This window comes from Pipistrellus kuhlii, unplaced genomic scaffold (genome assembly GCF_014108245.1).
Source record: "Pipistrellus kuhlii isolate mPipKuh1 unplaced genomic scaffold, mPipKuh1.p scaffold_m20_p_18, whole genome shotgun sequence".
Classification (NCBI taxonomy): Eukaryota; Metazoa; Chordata; class Mammalia; order Chiroptera; family Vespertilionidae; genus Pipistrellus; species Pipistrellus kuhlii.
In genome coordinates this window covers 15293475-15315781 of record NW_023425493.1, presented here as the reverse complement: position 1 = coordinate 15315781, position 22307 = coordinate 15293475, and the positions used below count along the sequence as shown (strand labels likewise).

The 22307-nt window shown below is 41.8% G+C and overlaps 1 protein-coding gene across 2 annotated transcripts in view; it reads right to left on the bottom strand.

Annotated features, from left to right (window-relative positions):
• Positions 1–22307, bottom strand: part of NIBAN1 (niban apoptosis regulator 1) — a 116485-nt gene that overhangs the window by 62285 nt on the left and 31893 nt on the right. For both annotated transcript variants that reach the window (XM_036442847.2, XM_036442848.2), the window contains 3 exons: positions 9390–9520; positions 6570–6701; positions 476–590 (listed from right to left, as the gene is read on the bottom strand). In XM_036442847.2, coding sequence (XP_036298740.1) covers positions 476–590; positions 6570–6701; positions 9390–9520 — 378 coding nt within the window. The remainder of the gene's footprint in view (positions 1–475; positions 591–6569; positions 6702–9389; positions 9521–22307) is intronic.

The window sequence follows — 22307 nt, the reverse complement described above, 5'->3', positions numbered from 1 at the left end:
GTCCTGTGGAACTGTGAAAGCCACCCACGTATTTCCCAAACCTTCCGATGTCTAACCGGTGGCACGTTTCTGAAACGCTGGAAACAGCAATTGCGTCGTGAATTACTGAATGTGGTTTAAAAATAATAGGAGTGGTACAATGTTTACCTAAATGAGGTAAACATCTCCCATCTGTCTGTGGTGTGTATGTGTCTGACCCAGGGTCTCTCAACTTCAGCAGCTATGGATATTGTGCGCCAGATAATTCTTCGTTGTCAGACTGTTCTGTGCATGGCAGTAGGTTTAACAGAATCACAGGCCTCTCCCCACTGCATGCCTGCAGCGCCATCCTCCCAGCTGTGACAACCAAAAATGTCTCCAGACGCTTCCCAATGTCCCTGAGGGTGAGACGCCCCTCCCCCAATGGGAGTGGCTGGCCTCCCCGAGCACAGCCAGTCTGAGAATTCGTCCTGGGAAAGAATGCTCAGCAACTCACCAAGCGGGTCTGGGAAATGCCTGTCAGATAATAGGTTGTATTCCTCTTCGGAGGTTAACACTTTGCCACCCGCTGGAAGGATTCGGCTTTTAGGAGCAGCTCCTTTCTGATAGGCCTGGGAAAGGAAAGGCATAAATGAGTGATTATTTCACCCCCCTTTTTGGATTTTTTGAAAAATATCCAGAATATTAGAAATAGACAGACAGACCTAGGTAAGCCATTCCCACACTAGGTCATTGAGTAAGAGCCATGTATTTAAAAAAATACGTTTTGTGCAACGGCACTTGCGAGGCCTTACTTGAGTACTTTTGTGTGATGTTCACAACATGGGAAGCCAGAGTCCCTAACCTCAGGGAGATTCGCAGAGGAAAGCATCATCTCAGTAACTTCTAGAAACCCAGTGCCCCGGCAGGCACCTGAGTCATTCTAATAACCACAAGGGCGATGATGCATGCAGACACATGTGCAGACCGATGACGAATGTGACTGTGGGACAGGTGACTGCAGTCACGGTTGCCATGGATTGTCACACAAAACAAAAATGACGCCGTGATAAATATGCCACCGCTTTGCCCTCTGACATGAAACTGTTTTTGCGGTTTTTATTTTATTTTATTGTTTTTGTTTGTTTGCTTGTTTTATATCTTTTTATTGATATCAGATAAAAGAAGGGAGAAGGGGAGAGAGAAACATCAATGATGAGAGAGAATCATTGATGGGCTGCCTCCTGCACACCTCATCCTGGGGACTGAGCCTGCAACCCAGGCATATATATGCCCAGACCCAGAATCAAACCCTGACTTCCTAGTTCATGGGTCAATGCTCAACCCCTCAGCCTCACTGGCTGGCAGGCATGAGACTGTTTTGCAGTGAAGTGATCTGGGATGGAATAGCAAGGCCATGACATCAGAACAAATTCTGGCCAGCAGACAAACAGCCCCACTGTGGGGGGAACGTAAAAGAGGTGTGAGCATGGCTAAGGCACTCAAGTATTTGTTAAGCAGATAAGCCCACAAGGACGTACAAATAAGATAAATTTTAAGTGTGTGCGTCTGATGGCAGGGATGAAGTCAAGGCAAAATGTTGAAAATAACGGGGCTGAAAGCAAGCTGAGAATGGAAACCAAGCAACTGTTCGACCCAAATGTAGCGTGTCCTCTTGGGAATAACTAAAAATAATGGATTGGGGCAACGTGATCAGGACGAGAACGCATTCTCCCTCACTAAGGCAGTGACTGAAGAGACCCAAACAAAACAAACGCTCGTGTCTAAGAAGGTTGCTTTCAGACTTGTGAAACCCGCTAATCGATTAGCGTAAGCACGTCAGGGGCCCTGGGCCTAACGGAGGAATTGAAAGTTGTGTGGTTTTGAAAAAGTTCAGAAGCAGCTTGTCTGAGACTGGCCTCAAATCTAAAATGTGTCATTTGTTATAGCAGGCCCCAATCTGGGCTTTTATGAACACTGCATCCTTCAATCCTAAAAACAGCACTATTATTATCTCCCTTTTATAAACTAGAAAACAGGTTAAATAACCTACCAATGGCCCATCGGTGAGTAGGTGACAAACCCAGGGCTCATACCTGGGTTTGTCCAGCCCAGTGCAACCATACAGGAAGTACAAATTAAATGATTATCCAATGAGAATGTTTCCTTTTTCCTACTCAATTACCAGCCAAATAAGGCAATTTATAGGCACTTAATGTATAACTCTTAGGTGTAATTTTTAAAAACACCCTTCTCTAAATGAAAAAAAAAAAATGTTAAAACTTGGAGGAATTATGGCAAACTACACGTCATTTTTTAAATTTCCAAGTTTTTAACACTTGCTTATTATCAAATTCAGTAATCATAGCTTTAAAATACGCATCTTAATATTACGCAGCCATAAAAAAAAAAAAAATTCTCATCGTTTGCAGCTACCTGGATGGAATTGGAGAACATCATGCTGAGTGAAACAAGCCAGTCAATGAAAGAGAGACACCACATGATCTCACTTATTTATGGATGATAAAGAACATTATAAACTGAAGAACCAAAAGATAGATATAGAGACAGTAAAGCAACAAGCAGACTGTCAAATTACAGCGGGGAGGTTGGGGAGATCTGGGGGAGATAAGAGATCAACGGAAGGACTTGTATACATGCATATAAGTACAACCAATGGACACAAAACTCTGGGGAGGGAGGGTATGTACGGGAGGGGGTGGGCATTGGTATATGCACAAAAATAATAATTTAATAAAAAAAGTATATTATAAAAAATAAATAAATAAAATAAAATATGCATCTTTAAAAATCCAAACTGGACCATTTGAAAACGATGAGCAAAATAATTTTTAGTACTTTGTTATTGTCTAATTCAGTAACCGTATCTGAAAAAATCCAAACGGTTTCACTTGAAAATAATGAGCAAATAGATTGAACGTTTAAAAAATGAAAAGAGGAAAAACACCAGTTTTGATTCAAAATGAAACTTCAATTAGTGCCAAATATGGTGAAAACCATAATAAATATAAGAGGAAGCTCTATGAGTGTTTCCTCCCAATTATTTAGTGGTAATCAGACAACTGCTCTCCATTGGGCTCTGCCAGTGCTTGGCTATGAGTTATGGACTTCAATACACTCATTTTTAAAATGATATATTTTATTGATTTTTCACAGAGAGGAAGAGAGAGGGATAGAGAGTTAGAAACAGCGATGAGAGAAAAACATCGGTCAGCTGCCTCCTGCATACCCCTACTGGGGATGTGCCTGCAACCAAGGTACATGCCCTTGACCGGAATCAAACCCGGGACCTTTCAGTCCGCAGGCTAACGCTCTATCCACTGAGCCAAACTGGTTTCAGCTCAATACACTCATTTGTTTAATCCTCGCAGCAACATCATGAGGAAGGGATCATACTTACCATTTCACAGATGAGAAAGGTGAGGCTCAAGGAGATTTATGACTTACAAAAGGACACTTTTATAAAAGTGTGTTTCAAAGTCCACAATATTAACCATTCTGCAATACTACGTCTTCTCAAGCTTACCTGAGAGGACATCGTATTATAAAATACAAATAATGGTGATTTGTGTCCAGTGTGGCTCAGTGGTTGAGTGTCAACCCATGAACCAAGAGGTCACCAGTTTGATTCCAGGTCCGGGCACATGCCCGGGGTTAACGGGCTCGATCCCCCATACAGGGTGTGCAGGAGGCAATGATTGATGATGTTTCTCTCTTGTCAGGGTTTCTATCTCTCTATCCCTTTCCCTCCTCTCTCTAAAATCAAGAAAAACATATTTTTAAAAAATAAATAAAGGTGACTTATTATCATTACTATATGTAGGGTATTGATAATTTGCTGCAGAGAGCACATCATTGTTGAATAAAATCCTACTATAGATAAGCCGAGAAAATATTAGCTTAATGAATGTTGCAAAGAATAAGACTACTCAACGCAGCATTGCCTAATGGCCTGTGGAATAAGTTAATATTGTACTTTATTTCTATTTTCCATCAGAAACGGGAAGGAAACACATTGGTCTGCTGGCTGGAAGTCTCCTCCTATAGGTTTAGTGTCAAGAGAGCAAAGTTTTTGGTGTTTTTTGGTTGTTTTGTTGTTGTTGTTGTTTTAATATTTTTATTGATTTCAGAGAGGAAGGGAGAGAGAGAGAGATAGAAAAACATCAATGATGAGAGAGAACCATTAATTGGCTGCCTCCTGCATGCCCCCCACAAGGGATCAAGCCCACAACCCAGCCATGTGCCCTTATTGGAATCAAACCCCAAACTCTTAGGTCCACAGGCCAACACTCTCTCCACAGAGCCAACCTGGCTAGGGCCAGGGAACAAAGTTTTAAATCTGTTACTACTAACTGAAAAAAAATAATAATTATTCATTTCAAAGACAGCCTGAGATTCTATGTAGATTTAAAATGTGTACAGAAGGAGACGGGACCGGTTTGGCTCAGTGAATAGAGCCTCGGCCTGCGGACTGAAGGGTCCCTGGTTCGATTCCGGTCAAGGGCATGTACCTTGGTTGCAGGGGGGGGGGGGGCGTGTGTGTGCAAGAGGCAGCTGGTCGATGTTTTTCTCTCATCGACGTTTTTGACTCTCTGTCCCTCTCAATTCCTCTCTGTGTAAAATCAATAAAATATATTTAAAAATAAATAATAAATAAAAAATGTGTACAGTAGGAGATCTGAAAGGAACTGTTGGGATCAGTCAGCCTAATTCTCCAGTTTAATGGGAGCCTAGCCTAAACTTTAGTTTTCCTGATTCATGGTCCAGTGATCTTTTTTCTACACCACTATACTTTCCATGCGGAAAGAAATAGGGACCAAGAAAAACTGAACCCCTCCTGGGTGCTAGGCACTTTACTAATGTTCTTAATCTCATTTCCCCCCACATTTCACAGACAAGATAAATAATAAGATAACCTGGAATAAGTTAAAAGAAAAAAAATCCATAAATACAGGTGGAATAAATATGTGAAATGCTCTGGATTCCTAGGAACTCAGGAACATTCAATCACAATCTTTTTTATCTTCACCTCAGGATGTTTATTAATTTTAGAGGGAGAAGAGGGATAAAAAGGGGAAGGAGGGGGGGAGGGAGGGAGGGGGGGGGGAAGAGGGGGGGGGGGGGGGGGGGGGGGGGGGGGGGGGGAGGGGGGGAGGGAGGGAGAGAGAGAGAGAGAGAGAGAGAGAGAGAGAGAGAGAGATATCTATGCAAAAGAGAAACTTTGATCAGTTGCCTCTTTCATGCACCCTGACCAAGACTGAACTCACAACCTAAGTATATGCCCTGACTGGGAATCAAACCTGCAACCTTTCGGTGTAAGGAACAACACCCCAAGCAACTGAGCCACCTGGCCAGGGCTCACTCATAATCTTATTAAATAATTCCTCAACCACCTGTCATGTAGGAAGCTTAAGACAGGGGAGGCCCTGACCAGTGTGGCTCAGTTGGTTAGAGCATCGTCCTGTGAACCTAAGAGTTGTGGACTCAATTCTCAGTCAGGGCACAAACCCAGGTTGTGGTTCCATACTGTCAGGACACATATGGGTAGCAACCCATAGCTACGTCTCTCTCACATGGATGTTTCTGTCTCTCTCTCTCCCTTCCTTTCTCTCTAGAATCAATGAAAAGCACATCTTCAGGTAAGGATTAACATGAATGAATGAGTAAATAAATGCTGTGTGGGGAGACTTGGAGACACAGAGCAAAGGGAGAGGCAGTGGGGCAGTGACTAAGAAAGACCTTGAAGCTGAATGGTCACAGGAAAGGCTCCTGCCCTGGTCACGAGGCATAACCTGTTTTCACACTCACTTGCAATGAGCTGTTCCAAGTCTGTCTTGCCCACTAGACTGCAAGCATCTGTCTGCGATAGGCCCAGACCTTTCATGATGTGCGGCATATAATAGGCGCTCAGTAAACATCTGTTAACGGAAATGAGTGCCTGCTCGAGAGTGAGTGCTTATGGAAAGAATCAATCCTGCTGAAACAGGTTTGGCTCAGTGGGTAGAGTATTCGCCTGTGGACTTAAAGGTCCCAGGTTCAATTCCGATCAAGGGCATGTACCTTGGTTGCGGGCACATCCTCAGTAGGGGGTGTGCAAGAGGCAGCTGATGGGTGATTCTCTCTCATCGATATTTCTAACTCTCTATCCCTCTCTCTTCCTCTCTGTAAAAAATCAATTTTATATATATATATATATATATATATATATATATATATATATATATATATATATATATATATATATATATATATATATATATATATTTTTTTTTTTTTTTTTTTTTAAAGAACTAATTCTGCCAAAACCGGTTTGACTCAGTGGAAGAGCATTGGTCTGCGAACTGAGGGGTCCCAGGAGGTTCAATTCCAGTTGGGAGCATGTACATTGGTTGCAGGCACATCCCTGGTAGGGGGTGTGCAGGAGACAGCTGGTTGATATTTCTCTCTCATTGATGTTTCTAGCTCTCTTTCCCTCTCCCTTCCTCTCTGTAAAAAATCAATAAAATATTTAATAATAATAAACAAGAATCAATCCTGATTCTTTCAGTAAGAGTATTGGGAAAAGCCAGGGTAACAAGGAAATACCTTACCTCTTTGTTCTCGTAGCTCTCCACAGCAAAATCATTTTTAACCACCACATATCTCTCCTTCCATTTCTTTAGATCTTCGGCAAACTGGGATAGTTCTGCTTCATACAAAACGGTCCCAGGATCCAATGGTGGCTTAAAGAAGACGAATACAATTAGTTATGGCCACAAAAGATAACATGCCATGCTACCACTAAGTCTGGCCCTGGCATTTCAAGGAATATTTCAGGAAACTGACATCCTGAAGAAATGGTTGCTTCTTCCCCTCCCTACACACTTCCCTCTCCTACCCTCCTGATCGGATGCAAACATTTGTCTTATTGATATTTTTGTGGCTTTCATTTCCCTCCGTGGTGCCACAGAGACACCACTATGCCTGGGATGCACATGGCACTTGATAAATCCTTGATAAACTCTGTGGAAGAGAGGGAGGGAAGCAGTTAAATTGTAGACATCAAGCCCAACACCAGGAATATGCCTCCGTTTAAAACCTGAAAAACAGAAAAATGAACAGGCTGTTCCCCTATTCATCACACCTCCGGCAGCCTCAAAAGTCAGGTTCGGCTCAGTGGATAGAGCATCGGCCTGCGGAGTGGAGAGTCCTGGGTTTGATTCCTGTCAAGGGCACATGCTGGCTCAGTCCCTGGTGAGGGGGCATGCAGGAAGCAGCTGATCGATGATTCTCTCTCACCATTGATGTTTTTATCTCTCTCTCCCCCGCTCCCTTCCTCTCTGAAATCAATAAAAATAAAAAATAAAAAGCCGAAACCGGTTTGGCTCAATGGATAGAGCATCGACCTGTGGACTGAAAGGTCCCAGGTTTGATTCCGGTCAAGGGCATGTACATTGGTTGCAGGCACATCTCCGTTAGGGGGTGTGCAAGAGGCAGCTGGTCGATGTTTCTCTCTCATCGATGGTTCTAGCTCTCTATCTCTCTCCCTTCCTCTCTGTAAAAAAAAATTTAAAAAAAATATATATATATATATATATATATATATATATATATGTGTGTGTGTGTGTGTGTGTGTGTGTGTGTGTGTGTGTCAGGCTCACTGGTTTTCCCAGGCCCCAAAGCCTTGGGAGCCAGGCTGTAAACCCTGAGCCTGTTCTCACGGAGACCCTGTTGGCTCTTCCATCAAAGAATAGCAGGCAAGCCAGCACAGCCCAGTTCTGCATCCACTTAAAAGTTGGAGGATTTCTCATTAACTGGTGGCACAGAGGCTGTAGGAGAGTCTCTGTGAGAGTTCCAGCTAGGTTTCCCAGAGCTACTTGTGGAAGGAACCATTCCCATCCTGCCTCACAGTGCAATTCCCGATTTATCTCAAATTACGGAACTGGATCTTCTGTCTTTTACATGAATTTACATCTACTTTCCCTTTTATTAAAGATCACATAGTAATGCCTTTAGGAACTCGTTCCTCCACTTTCAAGCAACATTTACAGGAACCACCCAGAGAGGATAGAACTGCTCATCTTTTTCAGGGATGAAATACATTCCCTTCCAAATCCTGGGGCTTAGTGTTCTGTCCTCACAAATAACACTAATATAAACACCCAATGGTAGTCTACAGGTCCCACGTGGTCTAGTCCCTACCTGTCACCCATTAGTCATTTCTCCTCCCTCCTCCCTTCTTTACCCTGCTCTCAGCCTTCCCAGAGTGCTGTGGCTACCTCAGGGTCTCTGGACTTGCTGTGGCATCTGCCTGGACCAGTCTTCCCACAGATATGCACTCAGCCTCCATTTATTTCACTCCCGTTTCTCCTCACATGCCACCTCCACACAGGGTCCTCCGACCATCTACTCTAAAAGAGGACCCCTGCTCTATTTTTCCTTAATAGCATTTATTAGCTCCTGATATTCATTTGTTTATTGTCTGTCTCCTACATTTGAATATAAAGAGGAAGCGGAGAATTTGTCTGGTTCCCTAGTTCTTGGAACAGGGCCTGGCACATGGTAGGTGTCAATGATTCTTTGTGGAAGTCGTGGATAATTGTGATAATAGAGCAAAGAAGAAAGAATAAGTTAGGGGATTAGAAGAGAAAATTCCTATTTGATCAATGACCAAAATAAAAATGACAGTAGTACAAGGCACTAAAATTAAGACTTTGTAAACTGAACTTCACTACATCAAGTCATATTTGCTGGTATCAAAGCATCAAGGTGAGGAAAAAAAATAAAACTGGATCATGCTATTTTTTTTTTAAATATGGATTACACCACATATGTTCTAACTTCCAGGTAAATAAGAGTTTTTTTGAGCATGAAATGACCTGAGAACACATTTTTTAAAAAATTGTCATTCAGATGAATGCTTCTTTCAGATATATTAACTTATATAATATAAGCCTAATATGCTAAGTGTCCAGTCATCCAGTCATCAGTTCAACCAATCAAAGCATAATATACTAATGATATGCTAAGGCTGTTCAACTGCTCGCAATGATGTGCACTGACCCCAGAGGGCAGACTGTTGACCAGTCAACCAGTAGCTATGATGTGCACTGACCACCAGGGGGCAGACGCTCTGACTGGTAGGTTAGCTTGCTGCTGGGGTTCAGCTGATTGAGACTGAGCAAAATGGGCCGAACATGCTTTGGAGCCTTCCCATGGTCCATCTCCAGCTGGCCAACCTCCTGCATCCCTCCCCAGCTCTCTCACAATCCAGGACCCCTTGGAGAATGTTGGAGAGCCAGTTTTGGCCTGATCCCACAAGTCAGGCAGAGGGACCCCACTGGTGCAGGAATTCATGCACCAGGTCTCTAGTGAATTATAAAGCATTACTCAGTGGAAGAAAGATATAAAGCCAAATGGTCATGGGTTACCTTGGTCTTCAAAATTTGTGATGTTAGATCTCTTTGTTGTTCTACTTCACTGCGCACATGATTGCAGAAGGCCACAGAGTACTGGCGACTGTAGAAGGGACTGAAGTTTTTTATAGCGGCCTCAGTTTTCCCTGGAAAAACATGGATATTAGAATTTAGACATGTAGAGTCTCTCACAAAATAGACATAAATTTATATAATTCATAAACACTCTTCCAGTATCTTTAACATCACCGGTTCCCAGAAATGTATTACTCTGCATGTGCTGAGAACCTTGATCCATGCTGTGCATGCCTTTATCTCTCCCTCCCCTTCTGAGGTCATCCTGAGAGACTCTGTTGTCCTTAAGGACCATCCACGCAGGAACCAATAGAATTTTTCTTCATTTGACATCAACAACTTGCCACGGCCATAAACTCAACATCCTTACAATCCTCTATGACTACCATCCTACCGCACCCTGTTCTCATTTCAACTGGCTCTTCCTTCCTCTCTACCCCCATCATTCAACTCCTGTACAGCAATAATCTCAGGGTCCACCATTTTATATAGCTCTGCACACTCATCACTCCATTTGTCTTCAGATGCCTGGGGCTCCAGCCCTTGTCTTACTGATCCATAACCCTGGAAAAAACACCAACAAACTATTTCTTCTATTTCTGGTCCTATGTTTCTGGTTTAAATTGTGTGTGTGTGTGTGTGTGTGTGTGTGTGTGTGTGTGTGGTGTGAAGCATCATATAATTACTGTCACATACAGGTAGAGCAAAAACCTTTACCAGTCTAGAGACCTGAGTTCTGGTCCCAGTTTACTGAGACAGAAAGCAGCTGTATGACCTCAGCCAGGTCACTCATTCTTTCCGGGTTCCAGTATCCCTAACTCAGTGGTTGGCAAACTGTGGCTCGAGAGCCACAGGCGACTCTTTGGCCCCTTGAGTGTGGCTCTTCCACAAAATACCACATATACTAATTAAGTTAATAAAAATATACCTACCTATATAGTCTAAGTTGAAAAAATTTGGCTCTCAAAAGAAATTTCAATCATTGTACTATTGATATTTGGCTCTGTTGACTAATGAGTTTGCCGACCAATGGCCTAACTCTAAAAGAAGGTGTCCACTAGTCCACACGGTTCTTGGAATCTACGTGACACTGAAGTATAACCATGGAAGTACACCTGCCCCACAGTAGTGACCAACCACTTCAATATAGTCTCTTGGTACCAAAAGGAAATAAGGCTGAGAATCAACCAGGTGGGGGCAGCTCAAGGACTCAAGATAGAGGGAGAGTCAGGCACTGGGAATAGTCTTGAGATTTTCCAACCTGTGCTTAGCTTTAGAGAGTAAGGTAGTTGCAAAGGAAGGAAAAAAAGAGGAGAAATAAGAGAGAAAGGGCAAAGGGATCTTTTAAAGTAGATTCGAAATCTTGACAACCTTTCAGAGACTTGCTAGTTAGAATGGAAATCAATACAGGTCCCACTGACTGTGCCTAAAAGCCATTAGTCCTTGGAATAAGATATTAGCTTGAGAAAAAATAAACCTGACACAACATTCCAAAGCATGTTTAAATACTTTCAAGTGAACTTGGCACAATGCTTGTTTCCAGTTTGATATGATAGTCAATAGAGAAATATTAAAATGCACTGAAAGTTATTTTATGGGTTGAGATACTCAATACAAGAACCTTGAATCCGTGACTATCAACTTCTAACCTATAAATCGCAGCCCCAAACACCCACAGTGTAGGAATAGTCTCTTTATATGAACAAGTCTGTTTTAGCTCAGACGTTTAGGTCTCAAAATATGTATTGATATGAGGTAAAGGGGACCACCTCTTACTTATTCCCTCAATAAAATGCATTTCCTGGCTGTGTTTATGGGCTTTAATAATTATTACTTGTAAGGTGCTTTGAGACCCACTAATAATAGGCTCGGTGGAAATGCAAATGAAAGCTCCTGTAATTTAAACCAGGCATGCTTTTGCTTGCTCTGTGAGTTTATGGTATTACTATTAATCAATATTTGCATAACACTTTAATACACTCAGGCTTTATAACTGTCTAATTGGTTATTATTTTCATTAGCTTTTATGTAGTGCATAAGACATAAAATTCAATATCCTTGTCTGTAATTTTCTTATACAGAAGTGAATCTTTGTTGAGAATTCCCACAAGGAGAACAAGTCTCACCTCACTGAAAAATATAAACAATGAGCAAAATGTGCCCTTTAGATCCAAATAACCACTATTTTGTCCAGCAGAAGAGCAGCCTGCTAATATCTGATGCTAATTTTTGCACTCTGGCAAGAATTTGGATTTAAATGAAAGGAGACGGATGTCGTTTTATGTGAGCTCTACAAAGCCTTAAAAGCTGATTTCCTGCCACACCACCAAGCTTCCCTCAAGGATGCCTGGTTTCCACGGAGGTTCTATGATGCCACCACCCCCTCCAGATGTGTGAGAAAAATGCTTCTGTGATTTGAAAATTTCATCCGGTGCCATCAATGCATCATCCACCAGGCAACACTTATAAAAAAAAAAAAAAAAAAAAAAAAAGGAATCCCAGCTCCCTTGGGTAATTAGCCTAATGACTGATTCAAAATGTGAATAAAATAGCCAACAACATCACAAGGTATGGGGGAGAGAGAACCGAAAGCAACCCCTGAAATGCATCTAGGTTTTATATTAAGCCTAACTAAACCCCAATGAAGGGAAGTCCAAAGTAGGGATCGTGATACTTTGAGAAAAGCTCAGTGCGGGGCAAAATGCCACAGTGGTCAGCACCATGAACTCTGGAGTCAGACAGACATGGATTTGAGTCCCATCTCTGCTTCTTAGCAGCTGTGGCCTCTCACATGGCTTCCTCTTCTATAAAACGAAGACCAGAGGAGCAATATCCTATTGTTATGGTAATCACGTGAAATAATGCAGCCAAGTGCTCATTATTGGCGCTGGCACATAGAAATAGTTCAATAACCCATAGTCATTAAACTGATGACAATGATTATAATGGCCCAAGCCAACAACCAAGAGGACATCCATAAGCTGAACTAAGAAATCAAGGAGAAGCCAAAAGCAGGTCTGTCCCTGTAGCCCTTTACCTGGTGCCATCAAACATAGCCTACGTTTTCAGAGATGCTTCGGGAACACTTATCATCACATGAGAGATCCTCAGTGCATCCCCCAATTGAAGCTAACTGAATAAAACATTAGCATTAATGAGTCGAAGCTAAAGCATGCGTTAGTAGCTGCGTTACAATGAGCCTCTCTCTCTGAGCCTCAATTTTCTCTGCCTATAAAATGGAGATAGTAAGACACCCATTTTCACAGGATTTTGTCTGGATTAAATGAGATGGTCTTCAGGTAAAAGAGTTTCTAGAGTGGTGCCTGACACTTCAGTTGCTCAATAAATTTTGGCTATCATTATTGTCATGTAATATCCCACCGGGAAAGCACTCAATGAAGTCCATCAGCTCATAGGCACCACATGCAATAACTTCCGCTGAAACCAGCTTGCTTTCCGTTTTCAAGATTCTTGGGTTTTGCATTGCCTTCCTTCCCTACCCCACTCCCCAATTTAGCATTATATTTCCTTTCTGAATTTGTTTGTGAAACACAGTGCCAGATCTTGCACTAAAAGGCAGTGACTCAATAACATGAAGATTAGAAGGACTACTTTCACATTTTGTTATACTGGCATTTTTTTGTAAACATTTCTTCTGATCCTACTCAATTATTGCAGCCTGTGCTAGGCATTGTTTTGGTACAATTTACTTCACCAGGCTGATCATTATCCCTTTAGGGTAATCACACTAAAGCTAAAAAAAATAAAAAATAAAAATAAAAAGCCTTTTCGACAGCTTTGTCCACAACTTTTTGCTTCAGTTCAACTTTGTAAAAGTAAGAAAAGTGTCTTCTGGCCCTTTCAAAACCATTTCAATTCGCAGAGGTTCAAAAGCACTGTTATTTGATTCCTTCTCCCTCACACTCACATTCAACCATGGGATCTTGTCACTTCTATTCCTTTCCCCCCATCTCTCCACACCTTGAACCAAGTCTTTATCACCTTTTAACACAGTAAAAGTCTCTTCCTCTGCCCTTTGTCAGCATCACAGCAGAGCCAAAAAACTCACTAGCTTTCAGCTCTCGAAGAGAAACAAAAAAGTCAAAACCAGAGATGGAGGCGGGAGTGCCATGGCTGTTACACAGATCCTGGAGGATTATGGGAGTCAAGCCACCGCATGGTCTAGGTGGCAGAGGCAGGTTCTGGGACGTGGACAGAGTGAGTCCAGGGCTGATAGAGCAGAACAGGAGAGGCTGAATCCAAGCTGGTCCAGCTCCGGAGAAAGCCGGCAGGAGTTACCAAGGCCCAGAGGTTACAGCGGGGCTCTGTCCTTCAGAACCAAGTCTTGCCATTCATGCTCCCAGGGAACTCTATTGAAAACTGCGAGAGGCACACCTCAAGTCACAGAGGCACAGTTCTCTATGTCCTGGTCTGACACGTTTCACCGGACACACTGTTTCAAGACCATGCCACGACCCTTGTCAAAACCTTCAACAGTTCCCCACTGCTCCTCCCCAGAGTAGTGACCGCCTAGCCTAGCACCAAAGGCCCTGTGATCTGGCCCCCCTGCCCTTATGTCCTATCTCTCCTACTGCAACTGTACCTCCTGTCCCCTGTGCATGTCCATGCCTTCCTCTCTCCATCTCCAGCTACATGCCCTGCCAGCCAGATTCAGACCCTTCACGCCCAGATGGCAACCCCAACCAAAGTAGCCTTTTTGGCTCTCCCCCAGCTGCAAACAGTCTCACCTTCCTTTGCATTCTCCCAACACTGTGTACCACCTTTGCTACAGCTGTTCAAATAGAGCTTATCTCCCCTCCAAGGGAGATAAGATCTATTTGGACTTATGTACTCAGCAAATATTTGTTGCATGAACAAAAGAATGGCTGCGTCAATATTTAAGAATAACGCAAAGAACAAAGCATCGGAATCACGGAACCCATGTCAACACCCTAAGAAAGGAGAAAGGCACATTTCTCAGCCTGAATACTTATTTCAAACATACACTCATAAAGCCCAACTCATTTGTTTTTGAGGGGGAAAAAAAAATCAGACTCGTACTGATTAATTCCTTTTAAGTTTTTAAGTGAATTTTGTCCAGGAAATTATATGTGGGAAAGTATTTACAACAAAAGCCTTTCTTTGCTTGTTTGTTTTTCTTTGCTTGTCTGTAAGCATGGGAATTATATAAGGGTCTAAGTAAAGCTTACATTAAATCTGAAGGACCTAAGCGATTTGTATATTTTCTCATTCTCAAAGGTTCTTTGCTAAACTTCCAGTTCTGTCATAGTTCAACTCAAATCTAGTTTTTAGCATGACTAGTAGTTTTCTTCCTTGAAATATACTGTTTATAGTGGATTATTCCCAGGGTCCCTATTATTCCCAATGTCAATGTCAATATGACATATTATAAAAATCTTCTCTGAAATACACAGATTCTCTCCTGTCTCACTTTCAGAAAAAGCAGTTCGGAAGTACAGAAAAATATAGAAAAATCCCAACACTATGTTCGCTATATTTCCTTCTAATGTTTTTTATATTTTTAAATAGTTGAGATTATTATATTTTGTATCCAGTTTTATTTACATAACATTGTATCCTTGTTTTTTTTTTCCTATGACATATTTAGATAAATTAACATATTTCAGATGTTACATTTTTATTGTTATTATGGAAGAAGAAAAAAATTTTTTTAAAGGTTTATTTTAACAAAGTAGCTGCTTCCTGGGAATGAGGCGAATCCACCTAGGAGAGAGGGTCAAGCAGGCCTTTGGAAGAATTTCTTAAAATTTATTGAGGTTTCAGGGGAAGATTAATTTGGGGGAACAAGAGAAGTGCCTCTAAGATATTTTTAATATTTATAAAATAGAGCACACTATCCATTATTGCTTGTTTTCCCTAGAGTTTCTCAGACCATAAAAGCTTAAAAGTCCTGATGAATTACAACACCTGCTTTAGCCTCCAGTGTCTGAGCACCATCACTTTGCACCTTAGGGTGGGAAAACCAGAATTTCCAATTCACAACACAAGCGTGCCAAAATCTAATTACACAGAACAATGCCCAAGGACTCTCTTTCTTCTAGTCAATGCCTTAGAGAATGGGGGTAAATTGAATTCTTCCTAATTGAACATACCTGAACTATTTTTTAAGCACATTTAGTATTGGTGCGTGAGTGACTGGTTTTTTTTAACAGACTCTACTGGGCAAAGTCAAAAATTTTTCCCTGAGTAGTCTTGATGCCAGCAAGTCCCTGCATTCTACCCAACAGAAACTCCACTTGAAGCTAAAAATAAGAGACGTGTAAACCAATTCACATTCTCTGTGATTTACTTCGGCTATTAATCCACAGAAGAGACACACACACACCCTTATGATCCCAAAGCTTATATAGTAAATGTACAAAGCCATTCCAGCACCCTCTCTGTCCACATGCAGAAAGCATCTGGATAGAAAGCAGACACGTTCAGGAACAAACAAGAGAACTGTTTCCTGGTTTCCAAAACTCACACTCACAGAGATCCAAAACTCTGAGTTAGGCTTGCCGTGTACTTGACCTTGGGCTGTTAGAGACCCTCAGTTTTCCCCAAACCCTGCCTAAAAGCGGGCCAGCACCTTTAATCTGGTGCGTTAAGTGCATTCAGTGAACCCACATGCACTTACAGATGCTACAACAGCTCCAGTGGGTGAGGCAGAAGATAGAACACTTTTCTGCAAATGATCACAGCCCCTGAAGTAAATGAAGATTCCCATCCCTCACTATGTATTTAGAAGAGCAATAGCTTCACGGGTTAATATAAGAGTGAAAATCAGGAGGGACATTGAAAAAGGAGCACACTCTACTACTTTATAAGTCACAGTTCCCTTTACCTTCCTCTATGAAAAATAACAATGCCACAGTGGTCAGCTATTCCAGAGAACAGCTTTCTAGAACCAACAGACCTTCAGTCTGGTCTCTTTTTTTTTTTTAGGGGAAGAAACCTAAAGGGGAAAATAGATATGCCCATACTTTAATGCACACGTCTTTCTTGAGCCATCATTAGGTGGAAGCTAACTTTAATTTTTCTTCCATTTCATTTGGAAAAAGTGCTTGGAAATTTCCAAGATTATTTTGCCATTACCTCACAGCATGTGCCCAATTTTCTTATGACACAGCTGATGAGAATAAGTCGTGTTTATTTTGTCACTTCTCTAAGCTGTCTCAAGCCGTGCAAGGAAGCTGAAGATTGGCTATCTTTTTCTTTTCAGAAATGAGAAGGGTGTGAAAAAGAAAATTAAATCCATTTGACACAACTACATTCTCGAAAAGCATCCCAAGAACTCTGAATTCAGGAGGAAATAATAATATTCTTGCCTGTGAGACAACCTTTTGTGGGTTTTGAAGAAAACAGATAATTAAAATTCAGAAACTGAAGTAATGAGATTCTCTTCGCTCTTCTTGAGCCTAATTATAGTTATTAAATTCTTTCTGCATATGTTTTATCAGGGGCTCTCATTCCCAAATCCTGAAAACATTCTTTGCTTTGTGATTGCAACCATGCAAATGAATACAACAGGCACATTAAAGGGAATCAGGCCAGACTTAAAATAAACCAGGAAACAAGCCTAGGAATTTTACTAAGTGGTTCTCCTCCCAAACCAATAGGTTCTGGTGTCTCCTCCAGAATCATTTTCCTAACTAAACTCTTTCTTTCTCTTCCTCCAACTTTCTACTTTTTCTTCTTTCCACTCAGAAGTGTGTTTGTCTGAAATAGTTTCTCTTATAGTTGCTACTTCTCTCTAACAAATATATACCATTGCCCTGGCCTGTGTGACGAGGTTAGTTGAGTGTCATCCCACGAGTTCAAAGGCCCCTGGTTCAATTCCTAGTCAGGGCACAAGCCCAGGTTGCAGGTTTGATCCCCAATTGGGGTGCATACAGCAAGCAACTGATCAATGTCTCTCTCTCTCTCTCTCTCTCTCTCTCTCTCTCTCTCTCTCTCTCTCTCTCACACACACACACACACACACACACACACACACACTCTTCCTCTAAATCAATAAAAATATATTTAAATTATACACACACACTCACCATTGATGTAAAAAAACAAACAAAAAACCCAAACATTTCTAGATAACTGTGTTTGGAGCCCAGATATGCGTGTGTTGTGTTAGTCTGGAGGTATAGATAACAATAAGACAAAGTAAACTTGGCTAGGAAAATGAAACGTGGCATTGCTAGACTTGATGGTAGAAGCTTGGTGATGGGGGAAAGGGAAGTCCAAGAAAAGCTATTCAACATTTCTGCAGACCATCTGGCTTTTTGAAACTATTTACAAGGCAGATAAGGCACTGATTAGTGAGAACTATCTTAACAGGCTCTAACTTATCCTCACAAGAATGTAAGAACTGTCCAAATGATCTGACTCCTGTCCACTTGATTTGGTCAGGCACTGTGTCCTCCGAATACAGTTTTCTTGAGACCAACTCCGACATCTCCAACAAGAATGGCTGACCTAGCACAGTCCAAAATACAGCTCATAACATAGTCAAATTTTGCGTTTTTGACAATCTAAGGATTGCCAGTCAGTGGATCAGTTAATCACTAAATTTAAAATCCCCGAAGTAAAGAACATTAGTGGAAAAAGTATCTAAAAGGTATGTGATGCATTAATGACTTAGATGGTCCCAAGTTCTTTAAAATTACCTCCTTCTTATCCTATGGAAATGGCTCTTCTATAAAAATGAGTTCACAAGGCACTTAATAAGGGCGCTGGAACCTCATACAATTAGCTCTGCTTGGAATCCAAGCCTCTCAAATGAGAGTCAATTACTCTAAACCAGTCATTACATGCACCAAAGAGGAAGAACTGCAAATAACTGGGAGCACCTCCCACAGTACCCCTGAGAAAGCAGCTTCAGTTCATCTGGATGGTAAGCACAGACACGCCAGGGTCAGTCATATTCCAACTTCCATAGATTGATGGAAAGACCAAAGATTACAGACTTCCAGAGCTAGATTGTAATGCTTATTTCCATCCTCCTCCTATTTTCAGACCAAGAAATTCATTGGCCGCTGGTTACAAAACTAGTGAGTAATAGAACATTTATGAAAAACAAACAAACAAACAGTGTCAATGTGTTTAACAGTGTTTCTCTCTACTAATACTACATGGACGTTTAGGGAGAAGTCAAAGCACTTCTTTTATGATATACATTCACAATCAATCGAAATACATTATTGAGCCCCAACACAATTATCAAGTTCTGTAATGAATATTAAGCTAGTGGATCAACAAGTTAAAAGCAATGCTAATGTCTATTGCTTCAATGTAATGAGTTTTCAATTTGTCAGTAGAATCAGCATGCCAATGTGTTTCAAAATCCACTCTGCATAGACAAGGACTCTGCATTCAAAACAATCCATTAACGGATTTAGGAGGGACAGTAAAAGCATTTGGCTCAGGTTCATCCCAATTGGCAGAAGTTGCCAGCAAGAAGGCAGAGACCCAACAAAGCACTGGGCACAAAGGATAGATGCCGACCTTCGGAGTACCCCTTAATCTCATTCTTGTGTCCCAATTACTAGTGAGTGGCAGCGCTGTCTCAAATAAAGCCGCAGTCTGTGCCGGCTAATATAAGGCTCCCTGAGAAAGACACTAAGTAGATTTTCTTATCTGCTGATTAAGAATCTGTTTTTGCATCAAATTAAGGTTAAAAGGTACTCCTATGGACCAGCCCAGCCACCCACATGATATTTGAAATATCTTTAATAAAGTTGCTCTAGTTCCTTCTCTGTATTTTACTTTATATGAGCAGCCAAGAGATGAGATATGTTGAATTATAGACCATTAATAACAAGGATGATATATATAAACAAGGTTTCCATTTTGAATGGGTTGTTTTAGAGCTCTCCAGTCTGTTCCATTGGTCTGCTGTCTATCCCTGTAGCGTAAGTACCATGCTGTCTTCATTATTACAGTGATATAATAATTTGGGTTATCTGAAAAGTAAATTCTTCCCACTTGATTCTTTAAATTTTCTTACATGTTCTTCATCCAAAGCTCTTCCACTTGACGCGAGGGTGAATTATGACAAGTTCCATGGAAAAACAATGTTGGGATTTTGATTGGAATAACAATGAATTTGTGACTGTTATGAGGCAAACGAATCGCTCTATGATGCAATCTTCCCATCTAAAGCTCCTGCTGGCCCATACAGCACGTGTGTATAAATTGGAAGGAACCCTTTCTCAGGGCAGGTGCAGTTATAGGAATGGAGGCTGCAGCACAGACTAGATTCTGGCCTCTGCATGGCCCTCCTTGGTTAGGAAACCAACCAACACTTACAACATGGCCTCTACAGGAAAAGGCATTCCAACATCCCAACCACTGGCATCACTGAAACATCTGGGGTGCATGAAGGACTGCCTAGATATGAGAAGAGATACTGGTATACCAAGTTACAAAAGGGAAACCTTTAAAAAACAGATTCTCTCTTGTGTCAGGTGAACTTCCTATTGTTGACTGAATGTGGATCAGAGGTGGACTGGCCCCGTGGATGACACCTGACTTGTGCCGTCAGATTAGTGGCTGTCACCTGTCTGCATTGCACCAACTATGGCACCATTTGAGGTTTACACCAAGCACTCCAGAAGGCCCATTTGGTTTCAAAACTAACACTCCAAAAGGGGGGAATCCGTGGTTCCAGGTCCATCTGAAGAAGGCTGGGTCAGTGTCAGCACGGAGCAATTTCTCAAGCCTTTCCCTGGAAGATCTATCCTCTGCGGAACCACGCTGGACTTTTAGTGGCAAAAGACTCCATTTCAGAGAGGTGCAAGTCCAAATGCCCATTAAGGTGGCCTCACCACTTATTAATTACCTGAGCATAGGCAGGTTACTTTATCTCTAGGTCAGCATGGTTTAGTAGAAATTTCTGTCGTGTTGAAGATATTCCACACCTGTTCTGTGTAGTATGGCTACTGAAATGTGGTTAGAGTGGTTGAGAAAATGAACTCACATTTCAGCCAGTTTCGCTTAACTTGAATAGCCACAGGTAGCCTGTGGCTACCATGCTAAGTAGTGCTGCTCTAGAAAATTTTCACGTCTTCATCTTAAAATGGGGATAAAAGTCCCCTGACTCAGTGTTTTCCTTCATTTTACTGGTTAATATTCCCCTAGGCTGCCTGATTTTATATATATATATATATATATATATATATATATATATATATATATGACCCACTGAGTCAAAATATACCAAGAGAGGCTAGAAATCGTGTATTTTCATGTTGTTCCAGTTGATATTTAAGGTAGCATTGTAATGAAAAATAGATTCTGATATTTGCAAGGATTAGCAAGATGCCTAGCACAGTACACACCCCAGAGAAAGAAGGTACGTGCTCTGCGGAGGTTGTGCTAACGTATGTGCTCACGGCTATCTAAAGTACTGAAGAGGATCCAAAAATGCAACCCAAATATGCCATTTTTCTTTTTTTTTTCTTTTATATATATATATATTTTATTGATTTTGTACAGAGAGGAAGGGAGAGAGATAGTTAGAAACATCGATGAGAGAGAGTCATCGATCAGCTGCCTTTTGCATACCCCCTACTGGGGATATGCCCCCAACCAAGGTACATGCCCTTGACCGGAATCGAACCTGGGACCGACCCTTCAGTCCCCAAGCCGATGCTCTATCCATTGAGCCAAACCGGTTTCGACCAAATATGCCATTTTTCACATAAGGATTATTTTGAGCTGAAGGCAATTAAGAAGCAGCAAATGCAGAAAGAGCTCTGTGCTCTCCCTCCACTGCCTACAAGCAGGATATACATTTCCTTCTTCCAGGAGGAAGAAAACCACCATCCCCACTGGAGACAGAAAGTTGGCACCCAGATGGGTCTGCACAGGCAAATCTCACTAACATAACCCTTAACTTCCATTAGTTCCCCCCACATATTTACCTTCCTATCACTGACTGCCGCTAGAGGGCCAAACCCCTTTTCCTTTGTCCTGTCATCTCCCCACGAACGTATAGCGCCCTTCGCTTAGATGGGATATGAGCCCCACCTTCTAGCCACTCCGTTGAGATGCTCATCCCTCCCATGCGTATGTGTGTTGCATGCATAAGTAGATGTGTCTTTTCTCCTGCCAGTCTACCTTTTATGGGTTTCAATCACAGGCCCCAGCCACTGAACTTAAGAGGGTAGAGGAGAATTTTATTTTCCTCCCCTCTGATACCCAATTCAAAGGTCTCCGGTGTATGGTTAGACGGTCTAGTTTTAAGACTTCTGCGTGATGCCCAGCCATCGTGGCTCAGGGGCTGAGAGATGGCCTGTGAGCCAGGATGTCACAGTCCGATTCCGGGTCAGGGCACCTGCCCGGTTGTGGGCTTCATCCCCAGGACGAGGCAGCCAATGGATGATTCTTACTCATCACTGATGTTTCTGTCTCTCTCTCCCTCTCCCTTCCTTCCTGGAATCAATAAAAATATATTAAATAAACAAATAAAGTGTTGACAAATAAATAAATAAAAATAAAACTTCCGGGTGTCAGAGAGCTGAGGGCACTTTACCAGTTTTCCTTTGTTCTGTTGTAATGAGAAGAAATAGAATGACATGAGGTATGACTGATGATGGGTAGCTTGAAGGCTAGCTGATCTAAACTCTGTTGGATGGGGTATAATATACATTGAGGGGCCAGATTATTATGATCTCTGAACGCATAATAATCTGGCCACTCAGCATATATTCTATATAATAAAAAGCTAATATGCAAATTGTCCCCTCGACCAGTTCCACCAACTGCTCATGTCCCCTCCCCCTGGCCAGGCTGGCTGGATCCCACCCATGCATGAATTCATGCACTGGGCCTCTA